The following is a 17968-nucleotide window of genomic DNA, read 5'->3' as shown; positions in this document are numbered from 1 at the left end:
TGCGGGGCGGGGCCTCGGCCGGCGTGGGCGGAGCCTCCGGAGGGCGGGGCTCTGCGGGTGAGACCTGAGACCCGGCAGGGCGGGGCCTGGCGAGGCCGCGAAGGGCGGGTGGGGCTCGGCCGCTTGCCCGGGAGCTCCACTCGGGCTCCGGCCCGCAGAGGCGGCTCCGGAGGGGCGGGCCGGCTCCACCCCCGGGCCCGCCGCCCGTCCGTCGCGCGCCCGCGCCTCCCAATTCCCGGAGCCGGGTCGGGGCTCGAGGCGGCGGCGGCGGCGGCGGCGGCTCCACTGGGCTCGGGTTGGCCGGCCAGGCGCGGGGCAGGGCGGGCGGCGGCAGGGCGGTGGATCGCGCGGAGGGCGGTGGCCTGGCCCGCTGAGCCATGGCGGCCCCGGAGCCGGCGCCGAGGCGGAGCCGGGAGCGGGAGCGGGAGGACGAGAGTGAGGACGAGAGCGACATCCTGGAGGAGAGCCCATGCGGACGCTGGCAGAAGCGGCGCGAGCAGGTGGGCACCGGCGGGGTGACGCCGCTCTCCCGGAGCCCCGGGGACGCGAGGCCACGCGGGGCCGTGGGTGCCCTGTGGCCGCGCGGCGGCCTCTCCACAACCCACGTCCTGGGGGGCCCTTGGCCCTCTTGCCTGGGACCCACGCCCTGGTGAGGAACCTCCATTCCCTGAGGACCAGTCTCCTTCAGGAGACTTCCTGGTCCCTCCCCACGACTCTGGGATTCACCGCTAGACCCTAGGGGTTCACGCTCAAGAACCTGAAGCCGCTTCTATCCACCTCTGCCCAGCCCCTGGATATCACCCCTGGACTGCTGCGGGCCAACCCGGGTCCTGGCCCTCAGCTTTCCCACAGAGCGGATCCGGCCCGAAGCGCACTCTGGCCAAGAGAAGGGAGTGAGAGGGACCAAGTCCCCAACCTCGCCCTAACACAAACGGGAGCATTTGTACCCCGTCCCCAGGTGAACCAGGGGAATATGCCCGGGATCCAGAGCACATTCCTGGCCATGGACACGGAGGAGGGGGTAGAAGTGGTGTGGAACGAGCTCCACTTTGGCGACAGGAAGGCTTTCGCAGCCCATGAGGTGAATCCCATCGCCCTCGTCCCCAGTCCTGTCCCGTGATGGCCCATGACTGCCCCCCTCCTCCCAGGAGAAGATCCAGGCCATGTTTGAGCAGCTGGCGCTGGTGGACCACCCCAACATCGTCAAGCTGCACAAGTACTGGCTGGATGCCTCTGAGGCCCGTGCAAGGGTGAGCTACTCGGCGGAGTGGGGGCGGGGCGGGGCCTCGGTCTGGGTGGAGCAACTGCGGGGACCCACCCGCAGTGGCGGAGCCGTGAGCCCGCCCGCCCCACAGGTCATTTTCATCACGGAGTACGTGTCATCAGGCAGCCTCAAGCAGTTCCTCAAAAAGACCAAGAAAAACCACAAGGCCATGAATGCCCGGGTAGGGGGAGTAGGCTGGGGACAGGGCAGGGAGGGTGGCCTCTGGGAAAGGGATGGGACTGGACACCGGTCAGCCCCGGAAAGGGGCGGGGCGGCGGGTGGGCTTCGCAGGCCCTGCCACTTCTCCTGCGCCCACCCGACGGGAGTCCTGCGTCCGCTGCCAGGCCTGGAAGAGATGGTGCACGCAGATCCTGTCCGCGCTCAGGTGAGGACCTAGGCTTGTCCGCCTGCTTGCCCTGCTGCGCCGACCTCTCCGGCGCCCTGTGACCCGGCTCCGCCTGCTCTCCCCCAACGCCTGCAGTTTTCTGCACGCCTGCAGCCCCCCCATCATCCACGGGAACCTGACCAGCGACACCATCTTCATTCAGCATAACGGCCTCATCAAGATCGGCTCTGGTGCTGGCGGGGAGGGGCTGGGCAGGGGGGCAGGGCTGGGGGAACCTGTCGCAAGTCGAGATCGGAGGACACCCCACGCCCCAGGCCGCTGACGCCCGCTCTTTCTCCCCGTGGTCTCCTTCACAGTGTGGTACCGCATCTTCTCCAATGGTTCGTGCGGGATAGGGGTGGGGATGGGAGCCCTGGCCAGGCCTGTCTGCTCAGCGCCTCTGCCCCTTCTTTAGCGCTCCCGGATGATCTAAGGAGCCCCATCCTTGCTGAGCGAGAGGAACTTCGGAACTTGCACTTCTTCCCACCAGAGTATGGCGGTGAGTCTTGGAGGGACCTGTGCCACCTACCCAGCCTGCACATCAGTCCTACCCACCTGCCTCTTCCTTTTCAGAAGTTGCAGATGGGACCGCTGTGGACATCTTCTCTTTTGGGATGTGTGCACTGGAGGTACTGGCACCTTTCCTCCTAGCCCATTCCCAGCTGGCCTCCACCCCATCTCACCGGGTGCTGTCCCTTCCCCATGTTGGCCCTGCAACCTCAGATGGCTGTGCTGGAGATCCAGGCTAATGGGGATACCAGAGTCACAGAGGAGGCCATTGTTCGAGCCAGGCACTCACTGAATGACCCCAACATGCGAGTAAGCAGCTTGCCACTACCCCTACCCCCAGCCTGAATTGATGTGCCCAGTGTAGGGCCATTGAGGTACCTAGACAGGCCAGAGGTATGGCCAGGTTAATGCAGGGGAAGGGTGTGCCAACCTCCGGCCCACTGTCAAGAAAGACTCCACTAAGAGCTCATGCAGGGTTGCAGGCCGGAATGGATCAGAGTATTAAAAGAACAAGGAAACCAGAGAGACATTCCCTATGTAGGTACTGTTTTATAACAGTAATAAGGCCTAGAGAGGCTGAGGCTGCCCAAGGCAGTGGAGTGAGCATCTGCACCCAGATCTGCCTGACTCCAGGTCCCTGCCTTTAAGATCCAGGTCCAGCTTGTGTGGAGGGCTGTGGTGGGCACAGGGCAGGCAAGGGAGATAGAGGGTGGAAGCCACACAGCATTTCTGGTCCAAATCCAGTGGCTTTGGACCAGAAATGCTGTGTGGCTTGCATGGCTTCTGTGGACGGGAGATGGGAGAACGGGACCTGACTGGGCATGAGAGGCCAAGGAGGGCACCAATGTCTGCAGGGTAGGGACGAACCAAAGGTCATCTCCAGAGCTGGGTCTAAGTTGGGGTGATCAAAAGGGTTAGACTGTGGGTAGGAGAACCTGCATCTGTGAATTGGGGGTCATAGCACTCATTCCCCGCAATTCCTACGAAAGTCAAGGAAAATAGAGCTGATGTTCTCATGAGATGCTGTCTCCTGTGCATGTTCCTGCAGCATCCCTGAGTGGGGAGGACATGGGGATTGGGCCCCTGGGTCCTGGGGGCTCCAGGGTACCTGCTGTCTTCACACTGTGGGGTTAGAGCAGAGAGCCTGCCCCACCCACCTCTCCTCCCCACCCCAGGAGTTCATCCTCTCCTGCCTGGCCCGGGACCCTGCCCGACGGCCTTCTGCTCACAACCTCCTCTTCCACCGAGTGCTCTTCGAGGTACACTCGCTGAAGCTGCTGGCAGCTCACTGCTTTATCCAGCACCAGTGTAAGAACCAGGCAGCGGGCTGGGCCAGGGACCTAGGGTTGGAATACAGACGAGGCCTTGCAGGGCCTGTGACTCAGGCCCACCACCCTGAGTACTGCTGCGGCCCACAGACCTCATGCCTGAGAATGTGGTGGAAGAGAAGACCAAGGCCATGGACCTGCAGGCTGTCTTGGCAGAGGTCCCCAGGCCCCAGCGGCCCCCAATGCAATGGCGGTGAGCAGCGGTTGCCCAACAGACTCCCCTCTCGCTCCCTGCCTGCCCCTGGCCAGCTACCACTCATGCGCCTCCTGCCCTGTGCCAGGTACTCAGAGGTCTCCTTCTTGGAGCTGGACAAATTCCTGGAGGATGTCAGGTGAGAGCTGGTGTGAGACTGGGAACAGGCTCTTCCGGGCCTGAGCCCCCAGCCGTATCCTGGTGTGTCCCCAGGAATGGGATCTACCCACTGATGAATTTTGCTGCTGCTCGGCCCCTGGGGCTGCCCCGTGTATTGGCTCCACCCCTGGAGGAGGCCCAGAAGGTCAAGACCCCGACTCCAGAGCCCTTTGACTCCGAGACCAGGAAGGCAGGTTTCTACTCCTGCTGTGTGAGCTGATCTGACAACAGGCACCCTTCTCTTGGGGTCTGCTTGCACTGTAACCCAGCTGTCCTCCAGGCTGGGAGGCCAGATCTAGGCTGGCCCCTTTTGGGGGCTAGGAGTCTGTAGGACAAGCTGGGATACCTGTCTTTCCCAGAGGTTCTTCATTCCTGTAGACTCTCTCCCACCCTGCTGCCTGCCTCCATCCCTCAGTGCACTGAACAGCTTTCCTCTAGGAGTCTCACACACCACCCCCAGCTCTGACCACAACCCCTGGTTTGCTTACTCCCAGACACTTACATCCTGGGACTTCCCCCTCAGGCCCCCAGGCACCATGTTTCCCCAAACCTCCCTTCCTGCAGGGCTGCCTCCTGGCCAGGGTCCTCTCCTGGTCAGCCTCAGCCCCTCCCTCTCTTGTTCATGCCTGTACCCAGGTCCTCAGGGGCCTGGAGTCAGGCAGACCTGGATGCAAATGCTCACTCCACTGCCTTGGGCAGCCTCAGCCTCTCTAGGCCTTATTACTGTTATAAAACAGTTAGTACCTACCTAGGGAATGTCTCTCTGGTTTCCTTGTTCTTTCAATGCTCTGACCCCTTCAGGCCTGCAACCCTGCATGAGCTCTTAACGGAGCTGACTCTGGCCTTAGATGTGTCCTATGGCCACTTCTCTGATCCTGGCTACCACCATTCCTCAACTGATAATCAACCAATCCCTGCCTGGCCTCCTTCCCCCTGGCTTCCTTCCTTCTAGTGCAGCCTGAGTTCAAGTCCTAACAGTCAAAGCTGCCTGGCTCCTGGCCGCCCAGAGAGTTCAAGTCGCAGTCCAAGCCCCAGGCTCTTCAGGCCTATTCTTGCTGGTTCCCTGCACTTGGGAGCTGTCACATCCAGACTGACCTCTCTCTCCCCTGCTTCCAGAGTTCCCTCTTTTTCAAAGCAATTTCTCTACTCTGAAAACTCCTATTCACCCTTCAGTACCCAGCCCCAGTGCCTACTGGAAGTTTGCCTTAACAGCCAAGTAACCAGCACTGAAATTGCTTTCTAGATTCCCCTTGGAGATTTTTACCATTTTAATCCCAGTTGTCCTTTCTGGGCCTCTTGGCTGAGTTCCAGCCCTTGTAACCCTGGCCTCCTGGTCCCCAGGTGATCCATATGCAGTGCAACCTGGAAAGGAGTGAGGACAAGGCACGCTGGCATGTGAGCAGGGCCCTGGGCTGGGCTGGGAAAGGAAGGGCCTGCCAACTTTGACTTGGCACCGACCACACCCTCCTGCCCCAGCTCACATTGCTTCTGGTGCTGGAGGACAGACTGCACAGGCAGCTGACCTACGACCTGCTTCCAAGTAGGCGACTGGGAACCCCAGGCTGCAGGCCTGAAGGCGGGCGGTGGGCAGTGGTTGGTGCCACAGCCTTATGAGTTCCCATGTGCCCTTGTTGCAGCGGACAGCGCCCAGGACCTCGCGGCTGAGCTGGTGCACTACGGCTTCCTGCGCGAGGTTGGCAGGGTGGGGCGTGGTGTGGCTTGCTGGGAGGGTGCAGGGCTGCTCTGCCGCGGGTCCCCCATGCCTCCCTCCCCTCTTTAGGATGACCGGTTGAAGCTGGCCATCTTCCTGGAGACCACCTTCCTCAAGTACCGTGGGGCCCAGGCCTGATCCTTCCAGCCCTGGAAGCCCTGCCCTGGCTCTGCTGGCTCAGGGCTGTCCCTGTGGGGAAGAGTCCAGCACTTCTTGGAGTTGCCTTTTGCCTGCTAGCCTGGGAGCTGATGAGCACCTGCCCTGCTCGTGAGGATCCCTGGCCTCCTTCAGCAGCATGGGACCCTGAGGTGGTGGTTCAGTGGCTGAGGCAGCCAGCGTGGGGGTACAGGGTGGGATCTTCCATGGACAGACCTCCACCAGGGGAATCACTCCATCACTCTGGGTTGAGCAGCCATCCTAAGTTGGCACCACAGACCCAGGCAGGGTGCCTGGACCTCATAATGTGATGGGGCCCCTGCAGCTGTCATAACCAGTGCTGGGCATCAAGCAGGGCCAGACCCGGCTGGAAAGAGGGTAAAGAGCCTGGAATTGAGACCATGGTCAGCAAAGCCCCTGGTCCCATGCAGAACAGCCCTGAAGTCCCCCTCTCTGACCTTGCTCTGAGACCAGGATCTGGGGCTCTGGCACCATCACCAATACCCCAGCTCCTCTAATGGGCTATTTCTCTCCTGTATTACCTGGCATGGAGAGGTCAGAGGTCAGGTGTCCTCCCAGACCTCCTCCCTGGAGCAGCTGTATTCTGGGCCTGGAGATGTGGGCTTCTGTTTCTCTGTCTCTCTCTCCCACCCAACTCCTGTCTGGATTTTAGAGGTTTCATTACTTCCATGGATTCTGCCTCCACCTCCAGCGCCCTTTCTTGAACTGCCTCTCCTCCAATTTCAAATTCAGCTAAATGATCTCAAACATTTTAAATTGTATGTATAAATTTAATGTATTCGGGTTTCTGTTTAAGCATTTCAAATGTCAAACCAGGAAGGCTCACTAACTGTATTAGTTCTATATTGCTGCTGTAACATTTATCACAACCTTAGTGGCTCAAAACAACACAAGTTTATTATAATTATGTAGGTCAGAGTCTGATACGAGTCTCACTAGACTAAAATCAAGGTGTTGGCAGGTGGTGTTTTCCTAGGTTGGCAGGTGGTGAAGATCCTAGGGGAGCACCTGCTTCCTGCTCATTCAGGTGTTGGCAGAATTCACTTCTACACAGTGGTGGGTCCTGTTTTCCTGCTGGCAGTCAACTGGGGACCACTCTCCATTACCAGAAGCAGCCTGCATTCCTTGGCTCTCCTTCCTCCACTCAAAGGCAGCAGCAGTAGGTTGAATTTTAGCGTGAGCCAGATATCTGGTTGTCTAAAGCCAGGAAGGTTCTCCATAAGGACTCCTGCCTGCAATTGGGTGGACTCCCCCCAGATAATCCAGGAAAATTGCCCCTCTCAGGGTCTGTAAGATTAATCACATCTGCAGGCATATATTTTGCCATATTAAGTGGCATTCACAGCTCCACTGATTTGGGAATGGATATCTTTGGCAGGGGGCATTCTCCCTACCATACCCCCTTAACCAAAAGCCCAAAACCAAACCAGATTTGCCAAGGCATATCAAATAAATTAAATGAACAACTATAATGAATCTCAAGTTATTTTAAACATTCTAGTACTCTTTACAAATATTTTCAGATTCTCATACCTTTCATCTTAAAATTGCAGATTTCAAATAACCTGCACATTCTAGGAGAGAATCCTGTTGCTAAAATGATTGTGCATAGTCTTCAACAGTTTGAGTGGCAATCACACAACTGATCTGAACTTAAAAACACCGATACTAAAGTTGCTGCATTTAGTCATGCCTACCTGAGTTTTTAATGTTAAGTTCTATCTTTTCAGAATTATATGCATATTATTTTTAAAATGGAATGGTATGTGTGAGGCCAATAATAAATGCAGTCTCCTACCCTGACTTTCCCCCCGTTCACCACTCTTAGCTGTTTCTGCAGACATTCAGAACCCACATTTTTCCACCCTCAAGCACACTTTAGTCCTATGTATTGGTTGTTCTACATGAGGTGTCTCCAGGTGGCATCCTCTGGAGGAAGGAGTCCTCTGCCTCTGAAACATCACCCCAGTGTGATGGGCATTATAGTTCTCTGGGTGTGAGTAAGCTTCATTACCAAAAGTCTCCACAAAGAACAAGGTATCCTAGTCTAGGTTATATTTTCTTTCTTGTACAACCTTTTCTGTTTTCCCTGGAGTTAATAATTGTCTTTTTTTTTTTTTTTGCTTAGTTTTCTGATATGTATGCCATTAATTCATTTTTAGATTTCCCCGTGTAAGTGTGACTCTCAATACTCCACAATCAAGGCATAACTGACTAGTTTCTTCTTCCTGGAGTCCCCAACTTGTTCTTGTATTCTGGCCCTACTGTTAGCCTGGGTCACCCTTCACCAGGGTCCTGGAGCCCTTACTCTGTGACTGCATCCCATGCTTTCCTCTTCCTTTGCTGCCCTGAGAAGCAACATCTTTCAAGTTGCCTGGGAGAGGATGCATGGAAGATTATGGGTTCTTTCTCTGTTTGTCCTTATTCAGACCTCACACGTTTTTAAGTGTATCTGGATACAAGAAGTTTGATTTGGTTGAAAGTCACCTGTCCTAAGATTTTGAAGGTGTCATGTCATTTTCTTCTAGTTCCAAGAACTCTCCATGCCTCTGTGAATGCTGGCCCTTTGCCTACAAGCTCTTCTCTCTCATTTTCTCTCAATCTTTTCTTTGCCCCAGTAACTGTTTCATCCATTGTCCAGAGATGAAAATTTTCTTGAATTACTTCTTTCTTTATTTTCCCCTTTCCTTATATTCTGGACAATTTATTGAGATGTCGGACACATCTTTTGAGAGATGCAATCACGTGTCTAGGTGCCCAGGCTCTGAGCAGATCTGCTGCTCCCTGCAGCATGAGCTCAGTTGTGCCTGTACTTCCTCATCTGGAGCAGTGGAGGGAGACCCTCTGCAAAGGGTCACTGTAAGGTTGGCATGAGCTCCTGTGTGAGAAGCCAGAACAGTGTCTGGAACCAAGCATCTGTCCCTGAAAGCTGCCCCCAGACAGTAGTGCTTGGGGCTCCCCTGGTGGTAGTGGTGAGATCCAGCCCCAGGTTTCTGTGCCTGGAGAGTACTGACTGATCTGATTATGATACTTGACATTTTCTAGCTATCTGGCTTTGTTGTTATGCATTCTGGAAGATTTCAACTTTATCTTTCAATCCTATAGAACTGCTCATGTCCTTTTCACATTTCTCTTTTTTCGGGGGGGCATGTACCAAGGATTGAACTCATGGGCACTCAACTATTAAGCCAAATCCTTAGCACCCCCCCCCCTTTTAAATTTTATTTAGAGACAAGGTCTAAGCACCTCGTTGTTGCTGAAGCTGTCTTTGAACTCGCAATCCTCTTGCCTCAGCCTCCCAAGCTGCTGGGATTATAGGCGTGTGCCACCAGGCCCCTCTCACATTTTTTCATTTGGAATCTCTCTTTCTTTCTCTCTCTCTCTCTCTCTCTCTCTCTCGTTTGATTAATCTTTCTCCACAGAAAACCTGGGAGAGGATGCATAGAAGATTATGGGTTCTTGGTTTTTGGATGTGACATCTCTGAGGATGTCTTAGCTTCGCTTTCTTCCTCTGCTCCTCTCCTCATCCTCAAATGCTGTGATTCTGGACTGGCCAGTTGCATTTAAGAGTAAGATATCCTTCGTGCCTGGGGCTTGTTATCTGGTGAACTTGGAGGCCAGGTGTCTGGCTGGCATTCTACTAGACACCCCAGCTGCTAATCTTTTCTTTTGAGCTGCTGCAGAAAGAAGAGTCTGTGGAGGCTGGTGCCACATGTGGGGAGGCCAAGCTTTGAAAAGGAGGGTAGAGGAGGTAGGGGAAAGGGCAGGAGTCTCACTGCCCCACTTTCAGAACAGGGCCAGGCCTCAGTGCCCCTCTCCTGGAGCCCCAAAGTACCTGTAAGCCCTGGAGGTAGGGACAGAGGCCTGGATTCTTCTCAGATACTGACATCCACAATCCAGTCTGCTAAAGTAGCTCTGCTTCCACCCTTCCCCAGCTCGGCGTCCCACACCCTTACCCTCGTGTTATTTGCCTTTTTAACGCTACTTTTCTGTCATTTTAGAGGGGTTTCAGGAGGGAGGGGAGGAAATTATTCTGCCATATTTTACTATAGGTGTCTATATTCAATTCTAAAATTTTCCAAGGTTGGTAAGAGACCTTAGCCAGGGAAGACACTTTGTTGCCTTAGATAGCTGAAGATGCCTGAATTTACAGAAGTGGTTTCTTCCAGGTATATAACTGAGTTGAGGTTTTGGGACTGAGTACAGCCTATGGCAAATGTCAGGCGAGCTCTTCACACAGTACAGATGGACACGTGGGCACCTTTAAACGTAGCTCAGGGCTTACTGGAACCTCCTTGCATACTGTTCCTACAGGATAGGCTCCTGAGCCATCTTCTGGAATGCAGGGCCACCGACTGCATGTCATTCCATCTAGGAAGCAAAGCACCCATTCAAATCACTAGTAAGGAAAACAGGCTGACAATTAAACGGAGTCTCCTGACTTCGGAGATGTTACAATGCAAAACGATGCTTCTCAAAGCCAGTGCGGTCTCAGCTGTCCACGCAGACTCCCTCGGCCCGGGGGGTGGACGGACCGCTCTTTTCCCCGCCACCTCACGGAGAGTAAGCGGACGTCTGGTGCAGTTTGCAGCAGGCAGAGGGTGAGTGGCGGAGCTGGGCGTGACGCAAGCCTCCGCGCAGCGGACCGCCTCTCCCCGCCCGCTCCTCCAGTGAGCCCCGCCCGTCTCGAGGCGTTCACTGTTCCTCGCCTCCCGGAAGCGCGTTCCTTCCTCCACGTCGCAGGCACAAGGTCGTTATCGCGAGAGTTTCTATGCCGGCGCCCAGATCGCGCGAGACTGCGGAAGAAGCGGGAGCGTGTGGCGCGCGCGGCGGCCGCGACGGACGCAAGATGGCGACGGCGACCATAGCTCTCGTAAGTGAGCCCCCCACGGCCGCGGGCGGCCCTCGACTGTTGGGAGCGGGTCTTCTGCCCGGCCAGTGCGCGGAGGGCCCCCGGAGACGCGGCGGTCTCCCCGGGCCCCGCGCGGAGCCCCTGCAGCCGTGGGGCGCGCGGGGCGGGGGCGGGGCGGGCGCGCGCCGGCGGCGGGCCCGCGGCTGCAGCTTCCGGCCCGTGGACTCCAGCTTCCGGCGGCGCGGCTGGTGGGCCGGCCCGGCACCGGCCTTGGGTCGCTGGCGCGCAGTGCGCCCACGGTCCCTGCGTCCGCTCCCGGAGTGCGCCCCGGCGCGGTGGAGCGGGAGGGCGGGCCTCGGCTTCCGCCGGTGCTCTGCAAGGAAGCGCGGCCGAGGAGGACGTCCTCCCTCGTCGCACGTCTCCGGGCAGTCGCTCTGTCCCACGCTCTGTGGGAGTCTTTGGAGCGCAGTGAGGAACCAGGCAGAGGCAGTCACCGCCTCGGTCCGCGGTCTGGTGGCACCAGTGACCGCCTACCCTCCCGGTGCCTGGTGCTGGGCGGCCGAGGGAGTGTGCTCAGGTTGCGTGGGCGCTCAGAGGAGCCCCTCCCTGCTCCGCTCTGCCCGCCTCCGCCGGCGCAGAGGGTGCAGGAAGCGTTAGTGTAGAGGGAGAGCCCTGTGCACAACACCGACACCGCCGCCCGTCCTTCTTCCCACTTGGCTTAAGCTGCCCTCCGCTCCTGGACCCTTTCCCTCTGCACTTCACCCCTTTGTTACCTGCTATTCTCCCCCAGCCTACACCCGGAGGGATGGGCTAAGGTCTGTTTGAGGAGGCACCTTGGTCGGATCCATAAGATCAGGGAGTGCAGGGGGGCTGCCATTGACAGGCTCTGAGCTGAAAGTTGGGGCAGAAATTGTAGGATGCCTCAGCGTGTGAGGTACAACCCAGTGTGTGAACCTTACATCATGGATAACTTTCTACCCTGCCTTGCTGTTTCTTGAAGCCACATGAACAAATGAAGCCAGAGGGTTGAGGACTTGATGCTTGTCCTTGGGCAGCAGTGCAAGTTGATGGCAAAGGAGAGGGAGGCTCTGAGACAAGGATTAGATACCTGGGAAGGTGTAAGAGAGTGAATGGCTCAGCTCAGGGGGACTTCGGGGTGAGCTGGGGTTCAGCTCTATTATGGTGCAATGGGAGACAGGTAGTGTCATTGTTGAGATGGACATGGGCAGCAAACTGGGGTTTTCAGTGGGGTGTTTGTTGCCCTTGAAATCTCCCAGGCTTGCGACAGCAAGCTCTGGAGGTCTGACAACGTTTCTCTTTTAATCTTGTATTTGTGTGTGTGTGTGTGTGTGTGTGTGTGTGTGTGTTTGGTGTAGATGATTGAACTCAGGGCCTTTAAGCCCACTCTTCCACTGAGCTGCACCCCCATTCCCCACTGTGCAGGCTAGGCACAGTGAGAGCCTGTTCTCACTGTCATGGTGCTTCAGCTTTTGTGGGAGGGCGAATGGAGTTGCTGAAATGGGCTGATACAGTTGGGGTAGGGAAGGATGCAGAAGAGTCTCATCTCTTTGGACTTTCTGCTGCCTTGTGTTGCAGAAACAGGTCAGCAGCCCCTTTCCAACAAGGCTCATTTTTATTGCATTGTCTGACTTATTGTTTCAATCTTCCCTTCTCTGCTGCCAGACCTGCTTCAACTTGGGGTTCATCACCTTGGGTTTTTTCTCGCTTCCCCATGAACAGTCATCTTCTCAAAAAGGCCCTCCTTGGCTGCTATAGCTTAATATGCCTCACACTTTTCATCTTGTGTTTTTATTTTTTTTTCTTAGTGTTCCTTACTACAGAAATCATCTTAGATGTCAACTGCATGTTGTTTGTCAGCACCTGACCACGAGACTCCAGAGGAGTTGTTTTTCTCTCCCCTGTTGTGGTGCTCAGCACTGAGTCTTGTCACATAGTGAGCAGCATGGTTCCATATGAAGGGACCTGAATAGATGGCAGATAGCCTTCTCTAGCCAGCCCCACTCTAGGGGTCTGACCCTGATACTGTTAACAATGCTAATTGCTGCAACCTGTGGCTTTCTTTCCATGTGCAGGGACTGGCTACCTAAAATACTTCATTTCAGAGAGACTCAGTAAATCTTCATGGCAACCCTAGAAGAGAACATTCCCCTTTACAACTAGGACCTAAGGCCTAGATACATTATGTTATTTGTCCTAAGTCACTTAAATTTTTTGTCCTATAATGGAAATAGTTTGTTCTGGGCAGAACTGGTGTTTGCACCCCAAAGAGGGGACTTCCTGTCCCTCAAGGTACTGTTGCCTGGTGCTGGGGAACATTACGTCTTCAAAGCATGCCATTTTCATTGCCAGAGGGTGACAGCATATGACTAGATACGATGATAAGTGACAATTTTCTTCACACTTTTTTTAGTGATTGGTTAGAATAGAACTCTGGATTCAACATGATTAAAAGCTTCATTCTTCCATGAATGGGGTGAACAGGGTGGGATGTCCTGTGGAATATCTCCCACTGGACTGAATTTTTCCAAGAAGTCTCATGTGAGCTGTGTCCTGCTCTCCGCAGTGTCCTTGTCCACACTGGTTGGTGTAATTTGGGGGAGCGGGAAGTTTTACAGTGCCCAGGTTTACCTGTTTACAGATGTCTCGGGCTGCACCTGCAGAAACAGCCTCTGCTCTGTGGGGGGGAATGTCAGAGGGCCCTCTTTCTTTTGGTTCTCTGGGGTGCTGTTTCTGAGCCGCAGTGGGACTGAGCTGGTCAGTGGAGCATTGGAAGCAGTTCCAGGCAAGGTGGGGTGGGGGGCTAGGTTGGCCAAAGTGTTGGGGCCCCTTGGCCAGGTCTCCCCAGTGGGCCAGCTGTGTTCTTCCCACACCTTTAGAAGCCTGAGGATCTGAGTAGTGTGCCTTGGATGAGTCAACTGGCCTCTGGTTCTGTCTATGCATGGTTCCAGGGTGGGCATAGCCATCCCTTCTTGTTCTTGAGCAGGGATCAGGGAGGGGTGCATTCTACCTTGTTCCTGCTGCACAGCCTCTAAGAACATGTGAAGGCTCATTACCAAGTTCTTCCATCCCCACAGTACTGCCCACCTCCTGTCTGCCCTTGCCATCCCATAGGACATGGCAGTTGCTGTTCTCTCTGGGTGTGGGTCCAAGCTCCCAGTTGCCCTTGGACAGTGTGCTGTTGGGGAGGGAGGCTTGGGCTTGACCAGAGCCTGTGAAAGGACCAGGAGACTGATGCTAAGCTGAGGGCTGTCCACATGTGTACAGGCTGCTGCCTCAGGAGGAAGGTGGTCACCTTGTCTTCCAGCCTGGCCCAGTCTGTCAGCAGGAGAGGGTAGCTTTCTTTGGCATGGGACAGGAGCACCACTTGCTCTCTACCTTTTCCTCCCTGTCCGTTCGTGGGGACTTGCTGCCATTCGGGTCTGCCCCAGGATGCTCTGCTTTTTGCCAGGACCTGGGCAGCTGTAGGTGTGATCATGGGTTGAGGAGTGGGCAGTGTAAGTGGGGGTAGTTCTGGGACTATTCAGGGGCCCAGCTGAAGCTGGACCCTTCCTGTGCCCTTGAATAGCCTTCCTTGCTCAGCCCTTCACTTGGGAAGAGGAGAGGGCCTGGTAGAGTGTGACTTTCAGTTACAGCATCTCCTTCCTGCCTGCAGCAGGTCAATGGCCAACAAGGAGGGGGGTCCGAGCCAGCAGCGGCGGCAGTGGTGGCAGCGGGAGACAAATGGAAACCTCCACAGGTACTGATCTCAAGCATCCTCTCCCTCAGGCACACCTGTCTGCCCGCCCGCCTGCCTGCCCGCCTACCCGCCTGCCTGCACGCCTACCCGCCTGCCTGCATGTCCCTGGGGCCAGAGAGGCCTGGCTAGGGCAGGTGGGGAGAAGCCCAGGGATCCTTCCCTGCCTTCTGAGCAGACATCGTCTGCAAGACTGTGGCCCATCCCTGAGCCTCTCCTGATCCCTCCCCACCCTGTTTCTGGCCTGGCTTCTCTCCTATGGGTCTGTCCTGCCTCAAGCCCCGGTCAGGGCCTGGCAGTGGGCTGGCTGGGCAGGGGCATTGGGTACTGCACTTTAGCTGTGCTTGCTCCTTGCTGCCAACTTGGTGCAGAAGGGGGTAGACTTTCTGTTGCAAGACAGGCAATGTTTTGTTTAGAGCCAGAAGTACAGATTTTCATTTTAGTTTTGTTTTTATTTAGACAACAAAACAACATACAAAGTCAAAGCACAAGTGTGGGAATCCAGCCCCCACCTTCTCTGCATCCCAGGCTCAGGGTGGGTGAAACAGGTCTTGTCCTGCTCTAGTAAAATGGCCCATGGGAGCAAGCCCTCTGGGAAGTGGAGCTGGGCTCTGTTGTCACTGGGTGACAGGTTCTTTGTGCTTGTCTGTGGCTGTACCTGCCACCAGAGGGTTCTGGCAGGCCTCTTGGGCCTAGTCCCTCCTCCTGGCCCCCAGGCACCCTCAGGAGTGGGACAGGGGTGTGGTGTGTCACCTAGACCCTGGGAAGCTTTGGGTCTGAAGCTCCAACCCCAGCTGCTGTCCAGCAAGCCATTGGTGGGTGGGAGAAGGGCCTTTTGTTCACCAAGACAAAGAGGAGATTGAAAAGTTTCTAGGGGGTGAGGGGAACTGGCATTGATTTCCATGGTGACAGCCTGCTCTAGCATTCCAGCTTCTGCTTGGGCCCTCTCCCACTAAGGAGGAATGGGCTTGGGGCCAGCTGGGAGGGCAAAGAAAGGCCTAGTATGAGCCATACTGCAGCTCACCCACTGCCAGACCTTGCTATATCTTGGGGCCTGCTTGCAGTTCTGGTTGCCCAGGAAGGCCTTCTAGCCTTCCTACCTTTTGACCTTGGGCTAGAAACCCCGCACTCAGGAGTCCAGGATGGGGGTCTTAGAGTTTGGGTCAGCTGAACCCTGCTGGCTTTCTTTGATCCCCAGCCGTTGCTCCCACTCATGGTCTGGATTCTTTCCTCTCTTTCCCTCTCAAGGCTGTGTCTGGAAGCCGGGAAGGGTGTTGGTCTTTTGAGTTGGTAGGCAGGCAGGCATGCTCTGTCCACCCTCCATCCCGCCACCCCCGCTCTGCTGGCTCTAGTGCTGGGCTTCTCTTCCTGCTTGGATGGCTGTGTCCCCCTGCAAAAACTTGGAAGTGGATTAGACAAAAGGAATGTCAACATGACCCTAAACATAATCCACTTAGGTTCGCAGCCTGCTGTGGCGAGCCCACCCCTGCCCAAGTGCCTCCTGGTTTGTTGACGTGGTTGGCTGGGTGCTGTCTCCCTGGGGCTGCTCTGTTCCTGGTTCTCCCAGGGGACTTAGCACATCGTGAAGTCTGATAGAGTCAGGCTGGAGCCCCCTTAGGGCTCATGTGGCCTGGGAGTGCTTAGACTCTGTGATGTGTGCACAGGGCCTTGTCCGTAGGGCCAAGGATGAACATTGTCAGGAAGGAGGCCCTTTGTCTGTACTTGCTCCTTGGCCGGCCCCTGGAACTCGAAGCTGTGTCTGTGTCCATAACAGGGGCTGTGAACAATCTTAAGAGGCCAGGATGCCAGGTGGCACAGGAGTAAGGAGTCCCTGAATGCCCTGAAAATACCAGCCCTACTCCTCCTTCCCTGGAAAACAGCTAGCCTGGATCCCCTGCAGGAGGTGGGGTGGAAGCTCTGGGAGCAGTCTGGCAACGAGGGCTGGCTCCTTTCCTATCACCCCCTACCTGCCTTGGTAGCTCCTAAGGAGTCTTCTGTGGTCTGGGTCCCTTAACTGCTTCAGGATGGTGCAAGGGCCCCCAGAGTACCCACTTGCCTCAGTCTGTGTTCCACCCATGGGTCCTGGGGGAGAAAGGCCTAGGATGGGGACAGCAGAGTTAGAAGGGGGTCCTATATCCACGCAGTCAGTAGACAGCCTGGTTTTGGGCTGGTCCCTCCCTGGGAAGAGGCTGGGGAGATGGAGGGTGGGGTTTCTGGGAGCACACCAGGGAGACCTGAGCCTGCTGCTACATGACTCCCTTTTCACCTTCTAGGGCACAGATTCCATCAAGATGGAGAATGGACAGAGCACAGCCGCCAAGCTGGGGCTGCCTCCCCTGACGCCTGAGCAGCAGGAGGCCCTCCAGAAGGTGAGCACCTTCCTCCAGAGCCTGTGGGCATGGCTGCTGAGCTGGGTGAGTGGGGGCACAGCATCTCCCTGTGGGCGGGCCCCCCAGTGCTCCTCACTGCTGTCTCTCGCAGGCCAAGAAGTATGCCATGGAGCAGAGCATCAAGAGCGTGCTGGTGAAGCAGACCATCGCACACCAGCAGCAGCAGCTCACCAACCTGCAGGTGAGCCCCACCACTCTCCCTCCACCCCCACTTCACTGTCTCGGGGGCTGGCTCTGCTGGAGGCTGTCCTGCCCAGCCTGGGCCAGGAGGCCTCCACTGCCCCTCCCCATCACCTACACCATCTCCTCCTCCTCCTTCTCTTCCTCCTCCTGTGCCTGTGGCCATCCCCTAAAGGTGTTATGATTCTCATACTCTCAAGGACTCATTCTCAAGATCCCAGGGTCCTCCCTGAGGCTCCAGCGGCCCAGCTTTTCTGCCTGTTGCTCACTATGGCCCCTTCTCACCTGCCTCCCTGCTCCTTCTCTGTAGCTCTGCCCCATTCACCCTTGGGGTCTCCCCCACACCCTTGTCCCCCAGGCTGTGCACAGCTATAGTGGCACTGTGTAGGGTATGTCCTCCCTACCCCCATGGTCAGGCCCCACCCTTCTGCATCCAGACCACCTGGGCTGGGACCCAGGACTGAGGGGACAGTCTAGGGGTGCCTCACTGGGCCATGCTCTAGACTAGAGGCTGTGCTTTCTGTGTGGGGCCAGTAGGTTCCTGGGCCTTGTGCCCTCCCCCTGCCCAGGCCAGTCCTCAGACATTCACGCTGCCAGGAGATGTCCTGGCTGCTCACCGTGCTCCATCAGTCCCTCTCCTCCCTCCCTCCCTTCCTTCTGCCCTGGCCAGTCCTGCTGCAAAGTCTGCAGGGCAGGGCACCTGGGGCTCTGCGGCCCCCCTGGGCAGGTGCCGTTGCAGTGTGGGAAGGCAGGCGGGCCTCCCTGGCAGGGCGGGGACTCCGGGCCTGGCCGCTGTCTGCGTGAGGTGTTGACGAGAGCGGGAGACTGCTCGGCTCCAACAGACTGAACTCTGTCTTTACTGTCTTTCAGATGGCAGCAGTGACAATGGGCTTTGGAGATCCTCTCTCACCTTTGCAATCGGTCAATAGAAATGCTCACTTCTTCCGGGGCTCATGTCCTTAGTCAGGGCTAGAGGGGGGCAGTGCAGCCCACTGCTGGGGACCTTGCTCCCCTGGCCGGCCCTGCCCGTCAGCTCTGGACGAGCACAGCAGAGCGCCAGGCATG

At 56.5% G+C, this 17968-nt stretch overlaps 2 protein-coding genes across 2 annotated transcripts in view; both read left to right on the top strand.

Moving 5' to 3' along the window:
* The first annotated feature begins 101 nt into the window (after window positions 1-101).
* On the top strand, window positions 102-7199 carry Nrbp2 (nuclear receptor binding protein 2). The gene is made up of 18 exons (XM_015486577.2): window positions 102-500; window positions 959-1081; window positions 1149-1250; window positions 1356-1445; window positions 1609-1649; window positions 1746-1840; window positions 1967-1990; window positions 2065-2148; window positions 2223-2278; window positions 2373-2468; window positions 3335-3467; window positions 3578-3680; window positions 3769-3819; window positions 3894-4029; window positions 5181-5234; window positions 5316-5379; window positions 5477-5532; window positions 5620-7199. Exons 1-18 carry the CDS (start codon window positions 378-380, stop codon window positions 5686-5688), a joined length of 1500 nt encoding a protein of 499 aa, XP_015342063.1. The 5' UTR covers window positions 102-377; the 3' UTR covers window positions 5689-7199.
* A 3251-nt stretch (window positions 7200-10450) lies between these two features.
* Puf60 (poly(U) binding splicing factor 60) overlaps window positions 10451-17968 on the top strand; it is an 11890-nt gene continuing 4372 nt past the window's right edge. The window contains 5 exon segments of the mRNA XM_015486574.2: window positions 10451-10600; window positions 14253-14336; window positions 16607-16702; window positions 16815-16904; window positions 17774-17824. Coding sequence (XP_015342060.2) covers window positions 10499-10600; window positions 14253-14336; window positions 16607-16702; window positions 16815-16904; window positions 17774-17824 — 423 coding nt within the window. The 5' untranslated portion in view covers window positions 10451-10498.

This window comes from Marmota marmota, unplaced genomic scaffold (genome assembly GCF_001458135.2).
Source record: "Marmota marmota marmota unplaced genomic scaffold, marMar, whole genome shotgun sequence".
Taxonomy (NCBI): Eukaryota; Metazoa; Chordata; class Mammalia; order Rodentia; family Sciuridae; genus Marmota; species Marmota marmota.
This window is presented reverse-complemented; position numbering and strand designations above follow the sequence as displayed.

Coding starts and splice junctions, on each gene's coding strand:
- Nrbp2 (XM_015486577.2), top strand. CDS start 378: ATGGCGGCCCCGGAGCCGGCGCCGAGGCGGAGCCGGGAGCGGGAGCGG. Junction 1,446..1,608: donor ACAAGGCCATGAATGCCCGG/GTAGGGGGAGTA, acceptor GTCCGCTGCCAG/GCCTGGAAGAGATGGTGCAC. Junction 2,469..3,334: donor TGAATGACCCCAACATGCGA/GTAAGCAGCTTG, acceptor TCCCCACCCCAG/GAGTTCATCCTCTCCTGCCT.